The sequence below is a fragment of the Nematolebias whitei genome, chromosome 7 (genome assembly GCF_014905685.2).
Source record: "Nematolebias whitei isolate Nwh7 chromosome 7, NemWhi1, whole genome shotgun sequence".
In the NCBI taxonomy this organism is placed as follows: domain Eukaryota; kingdom Metazoa; phylum Chordata; class Actinopteri; order Cyprinodontiformes; family Rivulidae; genus Nematolebias; species Nematolebias whitei.
Genome location: NC_056504.1, coordinates 51,992,331 through 52,000,619, shown reverse-complemented (window position 1 = coordinate 52,000,619; position 8,289 = coordinate 51,992,331). Strand labels below are relative to the sequence as shown.

The following is an 8,289-nucleotide window of genomic DNA, read 5'->3' as shown; positions in this document are numbered from 1 at the left end:
ATTGTGGACCAACGTCCCACAGACACATCTCAGCATGTCCCGTCATCGTGGACCAACGTCCCACGGAGACATCTCAACATGTCCCGTCATCGTGGACCAACGTCCCACGGACACATCTCAACATGTCCCGTCATCGTGGACCAACGTCCCACAGAGACATTTAAACATGTCCCGTGATCGTGGACCAACGTCCCAAGGAGACATCTCAACATGTCCCGTGACCATGGACCAACGTCCCACGGAGACATCTCAACATCGTCCCGTCATCGTGGACCAACGTCCCACAGAGATATTTAAACATGTCCCGTGATCGTAGACCAACGTCCCACGGACACATCTCAACATGTCCCGTCATCGTGGACCAACGTCCCACAGAGACATTTAAACATGTCCCGTGATCGTGGACCAACGTCCCACGGACACATCTCAGCATGTCCCGTCATCGTGGACCAACGTCCCACGGACACATCTCAACATGTCCCGTGATCGTGGACCAACGTCTCACGGAGACATTTCAACATCGTCCCGTGATCGTGGACCAACGTCCCACGGACACATCTCAACATGTCCCGTGATCGTGGACCAACGTCCCACGGACACATCTCAACATGTCCCGTCATCGTGGACCAACGTCCCACGGACACATCTCAACATGTCCCGTGACCGTGGACCAACGTCCCACGGACACATCTCAACATGTCCCGTGACCGTGGAGCAACTTCCCGGTAGCCTCGGGGCGGTTAGCCTCGGGCTAACACAAACCGACGCTCCTCCGTGGAACCGGGCCGCTTCAACTGACCTCGCTTGTTTTTCGTGCCGTGCTTCTTGGCTGTTCCGAGCTCCTGCTCGATCTTCTTCTCCAGGAAGTCTTGTTTCTTGGCCAGCATCTCCTCCGTTTCCCGGAGTTTCTGGATAGCCTCCTGGGCTGTGGGCGCCTTCCCACTCTTGTTGCTGCCGAAAAGCTTCGCAATTAGCGACATTGTGTCACTAAATGTAACCGGCAGCGACCGCTCCTCTAACCGAACACGAGCCGGCGGCACTTGGTGAACGTGTTGCGTTAAACGACCCTCGTCGTTTCTCGGTAACTACCGCCGCCGCTGCTTCTATTTTTGCCTCTTTTTCCGCCTTCCTCACGGGCCTCGTGATGTCATTACGTAAACCCTCGTGATGTCATTACGTAAACCCTCGTGATGTCATTACGTAAGCGCATTTACGTGACTCATACGTGGCGTTGCCAGATAGACAATATTTAGCGTATTTATACTATCGTTGTTTTTTTTGTGTGGCTTTTTATTTTTTTCATTCAACCTTTATTTCTACAGGTTAATCCCATTGAGCCTCGGGGACTCATTTACAAGAGAGACCTGATTTATTAATTTTTTTTAACAAAGTGATGACAACAGTGGATAACAACGACAACAACAAACAAACCGGTTCACCTTCAAATCCAGGTCAAAATACTCCCGAATGTCTACAAATCACTGAACATGTCTGTGTTTTTTTTCCAGGAACTCAACAGATGTTTGAAGCCACTTACAGAGGTCAAAGGTCGAGAGCTTCAGATCTTTTTACAACATATTCCAGGAAACAGGAGCGGAGTAGGAGAAGGTCCTTTTGTCTAGTTCAGTCCTCACTGAGGGAACACTGCAGGTAATGATGTCCTGAGAGCGCACGCTGTAGCTGCACTCACACAGAGACATGTAGGAGGAGATGTATGAAGGCAGCAGACCAGGAAGTGATTTAAAGATGGAGATGTACCAGTGGGAGAGTCTGTGTGAAGTTAATGGTGACCAGTTAAGTTTAAATAATTTTGTTCAGATTAACACACATCACTTTATCCAACCAACCATAACAGCTGATTTCTTATTTAGCAACCCGAGTGCTGATTAACTGAGGCTCTTGGTTAAATCTTGTCATCTGGGCAGTTTCTTTCAAGGACAAACGTTTCGTCTTTCATCCGAAAGACTTCATCAGTCTGAGGCCTGCCAACCCAGGTTTGTCTCACAAATAGCACCCTCTTGATGTGTTTCAAACCAGCCCTCTGTGGAATCCGAAGAAAATCATTTGAATGTTGTACATGACGATTGTTTTAGACGGATGGTCCCCTTTTTTGCACGTGTAAAGCTAGTTTGTTTGGATTCCACAGATGATTTAAACCTTTTTGTGATTTATCTACCTGGATGATTGAGTTTACAAACCTTTTTCTTTTAAATGAGAGACGTTCCACGTAGAAGCAGATATGATCTAACAAAACCTGACTCAACCTTGTTACATTCATCTGCCTGGGTTATGAGCATGCATCAGGAACAGATATGACCTAAAAACCAGTCCTAAAATTCTTATTTATAATTAGTTTCCTTGTCAAACGAGTGAAACTAGCAGTGAACAGAAACCCTGAAAACAACGTGAATATATTTAGTATTGCAGTTCATATGCTGAAGTTGAGGAGGCGCTCTAAATGATAATGATATAATTTACAAAGAACAAAAGACATTAGTAAAGTTGTACACAAAATATTTCATTTTACATTTATTCATTGTAATGTGATGTTGCTGTAGTCTATCTCTAATTATCATACAGTAAGTATTTGTTTGCACATCTTAATCAACTTTTATACAAATTCAGTAGATGAGCCAAAAGACACGAGTTCCACTCAGATGCAAGCATCCAGAGGCCAACCCAACTCCTTCAAAAAACTACGCCTCCCATGATGCACTATACTGTACTTTTCCAGCTGAAGATGTGAGTGACCAGAACGCCACCCGATGAAAGCCTGAGATGTGTGAGGAACAGGAGGAGAGGGGCCCACCTGGAAGAATGAAAAACAACTTTGGATAGATTATACTATGATTGATTAGTTATATTAGGGTAGATAAATTATATTATTACAGGTCATGTTTGAAAATGAGAACTGGTTCTCAAACATGTCATCTTTCATTCATTCAACCTTTATTTATACAGGTTAATCCCATTGAGCCTCAGGGGCTCATTTACAAGAGAGACCTGAAAACCTGATAAAATAAAGGCAACAATAAAAATGTACAAATTAAAAAACATGGCTGGATGGATGGATCGTACAACGGTGTATTTTTGTGGAGGAATGAAAGGTGGAACTGTCGGTTGAGGAGGGAGTGTCTGTTTGAGGCCTTCTTTTAGCTCCTGATTCTTCGTGTCATACTGAAAAACACAAAGCAAAGGTCTGTGTGTACGATGCATGCACAGAGCTGAAAAGATTTATGGATTTTTTGTTGTTGTTGTTGAGTCAAAACCAACAAAAGCAAACAAACAAGAATAAACTGGTATGTAAAATATATCCGCTTCTGGCAGATTTATAACCATACAGATTATTTATATTAATTCAATTCAATTCACTTTATTTCTATAGACCCAAGTCACAACGGAAGTTATTTCAGGGCACTGAACAGAAACATTCACGTACATTATAAACGCCAATTAGCAAATGTTCTCTATCTAAGGAAGAAAGGAAGGTAGCTACTATAAATGTATTATTATTTATACTTGCTATTACTTATATATGTTTTATACTTGCAAAAATGCATGTTCATTTTTTTTCTTATTACCAAGGTGAAATATAAAACAGTGTGTGGATACCTCTTTATAAATCTCCGTCAAGAAGCCCCATTTATTGGGCCAGGCTTTGCCTGAATCCTTCTCAAATGTTACGTGTGCTTTCCTAAACATAAACAAAACAAACAAACAAACAAAGGGGATTGTTTTAAATCAAATGTGACATTTGAGGGCTTCAAAAAGTTCTTAAAAAGTTACCAGTTGCTTCCTTTTGAAAAGTTATAATTAGTGTTGAACATAGACTCAAAAAGCTCTATTTCCATTCATTTGACTGTAAAATACGTTGATCAAACCAAAGGGAGGTTGTTTTCAAACAGGAAGTCGGTTCCAGCAGTTCTTCCTTCTATTTACTCTTTGAATGGTGTCCCTATTGAGTTTGTCGATTCTTATAAATACTTGGGTATCGTTGTCGATTCACATCGCTCTTTTAAGCTCCAGGTCGAAAACTTGATAAAGAAACTGAAAGTTAAACTGGGTTTGTTTTTTCAGAAACAGATCCTGTCTAACTCTGAATGTTAGGAAACACCTTGTATCTGTGACTTTCCTTCCCTCCATTGATTACGGTGACATTATTTACATGAACGCTCCTACAAGAACCCTGCAGATGTTGGATGCTGCAGATGTTGGATGCTGTCTATCATGGTGCACTAAGATTCATAACTGGCTGTAACTACCGTACCCACCACTGCACCCAGTATTCACTGCTTAACTGGTCACCATTAACTTCACACAGACTCTCCCACTGGTACATTTTCATCTTTAAATCACTTCTTGGTCTTTTGCCTACATATTTCTCCTTTTACGTGTCAGTCCGTGAGTGAATCTAATGTAATCACGTGAATCTAAAGGACTGTCTCCCAAGATTTTACCAGCATGTGGGCATACCAACACGTGGAAACAACATGCTGGACCGTGTTTACACGAACGTAAAAGATGCATACAAAGCCGAACCCCGCCCCCACCTAGGACTGTCAGACCACATCTCAATCTTCCTGGCTCCTGCTTACATGCCCCCGCTGAGACGCTCCAGACCGGTACAAAAGGAAGTTAAATGCTGGATCCAGGATAGTGGCCTCATACTGAGAGATTGTTTTGATCGAACAGACTGGCAGGTTTTCAGAGAAGCTGCTGAAAAAGCAGGACCGCTTGATCTGGACCAATACACATCCTCAGTACTGGGTTACATTAGTACATGTACTGACACAGTCTCCACCATCAGAAATGTTAAAAGTTACCCAAACAGAAAACCTTGGCTGAATGCAGAGGTGCGTACCCTGCTGGAAGCCAGGAACACTGCATGTTAAAAGTTACCCAAACAGAAAACCTTGGCTGAATGCAGTGGTGTACACCCTGCTGGAAGCCAGGAACACTGCCTTCAGGTCTGGAGACTCACAGGAGCTGAGTAGGACAAGGAAAGAGCTGGTTGCTGGTATTAAGAAGACCAAGGCCACATATGCACAGAGGATCAAGGGTCAATTCATCTCACAAGACCCTCGGAGCATGTGGAGGGGCATTAAGTGCATAGATTATAAAGGAAGGAGCGAACAATGCCCCAAAGACCCATCTCTGCCTGATGCCCTCAACAAGTTCTATGCACGCTTTGAAGACCCGAACAGACCACCCAGCACCAGACTCACCTCACCACCGGATGAAGAGCATCTCAGCGTGACCTCAGCAGAAGTAAGGAGTACTTTCAGGAGGATTAATCTTCACAAGGCAACCGGCCCAAAAAACATCCCCGGTAAAGTGTTGAAGGAATGTGCTGATCAGCTCTGTGAGGTGCTGGCAGACATCTTTAACACCTCACTTACCCTGGAGACAGTTCCCACCTGCCTGAAGACTGCCACCATCATCCCAGTCCCAAAAAGCTCTACAGTGACTGGTCTGAATGACTATCGGCCAGTGGCCCTCACCCCGATAGTCGCTAAATGCTTCGACAAACTGGTCATGACCCACATCAAAACAACCATCAACATCAACGAGGACCCTCATCAGTATGCATACCGTGAGAACCGATCAACAGAGGATGCCATCTCCTCTGTGGTCCACATTGCTCTCACCCACCTGGAGGAGAAGGACTCCTACGTCCATTTGCTCTTTGTGGACTTCACATCCGCCTTCAACACCATGATCCCCCAAACCCTGATGGACAAACTATCCACACTAGGACTAAGCCCCTCCATTTGCAACTGGGTCCTGGACTTCTTAACAGATCACAGTCAATGAGGATCCACAACCTCTCCTCCTCCACCATAACCCTCAGCACTGGCTCTCCTCAGGGATGTGTGTTGAGCCCCCTCCTGTTTACTCTGCTCACGTATGATTGTGCAGCTACCCATCCAGGCTGTCACATTGTAAAGTTTGCAGATGATACAGCGGTGGTGGGATGCATCACAAACAATGATGAGTCCAGCTACAGGCAGGAGGTGGAACACCTGGAGAGCTGGTGCAGAGAGAATAACCTTCGCATCAATGTGAAGAAGACAAAAGAGATGATTGTGGACTTCAGAAGGAACAAAAACACCTACACCCCCCTGAACATAAGAGGATCTGCGGTGGAAGTGGTCTCCAGCTACAAGTACTTGGGTGTGCACCTGAACAACAACCTCAGCTGGAGCAACAACACCACCAGCCTGATGAAGAAAGCTCATCAGAGACTCTACTTCCTCAGACGGCTGAGAAGAGCTGGTCTGGGAAGCTCAGTCCTCACCTCCTTCTACAGGTGTGCAGTGGAGAGCATCCTGTGCTCCAGCATCAACGTGTGGCATGGAGGCTGCACAGCTGCAGAAAGAAAAGCTTTGCAGAGAGTGGTGAAGGCTGCACAGAAGATGTTGGAGTCAGTCTCCCCACCATCACAGACATCTACACCTCCAGATGCAGGAAGAGGGCCACCTGCATCATGAAGTACCACACTCACCCAGCACACACACTTTTTGCCCCGCTCCCCTCAGGAAGGAGGTTGAGGAGCATTAAGTGTAGAACCACTAGACTGAGGAACAGCTTCTACCCTGAGGCTGTTAGACTCATGAATCTCTAACCAGGAGAATCACTGTGAAAAATCACATCATGTTGCTGCTGATCTGTTTCATGTTGCTGCTGATCACTAACTTTTCCTAGATTTCTAGGAGAATTCAAGCTCGTGTTTGATCACCCTCTACAGCAGGGGGAGGCAGTGAAGCCTTTCCTCAATCTCAGGCAGGGAAGAATGGTAAGACCACGTCACCGCCGCCCAAACCAGAAGGCCACGCTCAGAGGACCCTCCCTACATTCAATATCTGATCATATTAAAGACCAACTAACTATCACTTTGTTTATTTAACTTATTTAACTGGCAAGTTACATATTTAGGTCCAAGCTAAATATTTAGTTAGCAAATTAAATATTTAGTTTAGGAACTAAATGTTTAGCTTAGAAAATAAATATTTAGTTTGTGAAGTAGCATTTAGTTTGGACATAAACACTTAGTTTGTTATCTAAATATTTAGATTGTAAATAAAATATTTAAATTGTAAATTAAATATTTCGTTTGTAACTATGACATTTATGAATGTATGAATAACATGGTGAAAATCTGATTTTGAAAAAAACATTTTTTTCTTATGAAAGGCTAAATAAGCCAAAGATATTGCTGTTAATTTTTGACTGTGTAACTTCACAAACAGCACTCCATAGTCATGTCTTTTTTTACCTAATCTTCTGCTTTCATATTCTTATTTACAGATTACCTTTGAAAAATGACAACACTTGATTATTTGGACTTTATGTTTTAAAGTTGTCTTACAAAACAGAACGTGACATTTTGTGATTGCTTCATAACAACACGTGGTAATGTAAAAGCAGCTTTTAAGCATGTGCTCGTTAATTAGAGGCTCTTCAGTGAGAAGTGGGTTTCTTCTCTTTTAACACCAGATGTCAGTGTTTGCAGCCTGAAGCTCATTTTGTTCAGCTACAAATTAGATTAATTGAAGAATTAGATAACATATACACTGTTCAATGTCTCAGTCCTGTTCAGCAATATTTAACAACCTGCATCAACCTAATCAATAAAAAGCTGTGCCTATAAATAATAATTAAAAAACAAACTCATTGAGATTAGGAACGCGTTGAAGCAAAAGGTCAAAATAAGTGGACAGCGAGCAGAAGACCTGACACATCTAAACTGCACAGTTACTAGAGATACATTGAACAATTTACACAAGTTTAGGGTGTAGTACAAAATCATCAGTTTTGTTGCATTCATAAAGTACCCTCAGTTTATATAAATCATTTTTATATAAAAGATTTACAACCAGAAACAATCGTGTCTATTTGGATTTTTACCAGATTTCGTCTTGATGCACAAAGTTGGTGCGCTTGGATGTTTCCTTAGAGCCCGCCATGCCTCCACAGGTGTGTGTGTGTGTGTGTGTGTGTGCTCGTCCTCTTCTCGGGGTAATGTTTCACTTGTGTGTGCGTCACACTGACAGACCTGTTTACCGTTGCCATGGAGACAAACTTCCCTGACACTGATGCCTTCCTTCTGTCTTGTTTGTTACCGTGACGACGGCGGGATGAAGCTGCAGGTCGTTCACACAGCTTTGTGTGTTGGGGCTTAATTATCCTTCCAACGTGGTAAAATATTTCAACTGTGAGGCAAAGCCAGGAAAATGGGAACTGGATCAAAACGTCTCAAAGGTACACTTCCAGTTACCGTCACTCACA

At 43.3% G+C, this 8,289-nt stretch overlaps 2 protein-coding genes across 2 annotated transcripts in view; both read right to left on the bottom strand.

The window, feature by feature from the left end:
* chmp4ba (charged multivesicular body protein 4Ba) overlaps window positions 1-1,222 on the bottom strand; it is a 7,295-nt gene extending 6,073 nt beyond the window's left edge. Inside the window, exon 1 of the mRNA XM_037679754.1 lies at window positions 800-1,222. Within this exon, the coding sequence (XP_037535682.1) occupies window positions 800-980 (181 nt within the window). The 5' untranslated portion in view covers window positions 981-1,222. The remainder of the gene's footprint in view (window positions 1-799) is intronic.
* Window positions 1,223-2,653: 1,431 nt separating this feature from the next.
* LOC119412719 (uncharacterized protein C20orf85 homolog) lies at window positions 2,654-7,967 on the bottom strand. Its single transcript, XM_037679755.1, has 4 exons — window positions 7,909-7,967; window positions 3,613-3,694; window positions 3,079-3,177; window positions 2,654-2,809 (listed from the first exon to the last, which is right to left on the bottom strand). The coding sequence occupies exons 1-4, from the start codon at window positions 7,965-7,967 to the stop codon at window positions 2,654-2,656; spliced, it is 396 nt and encodes a 131-aa protein (XP_037535683.1).
* Window positions 7,968-8,289: the final 322 nt, after the last annotated feature.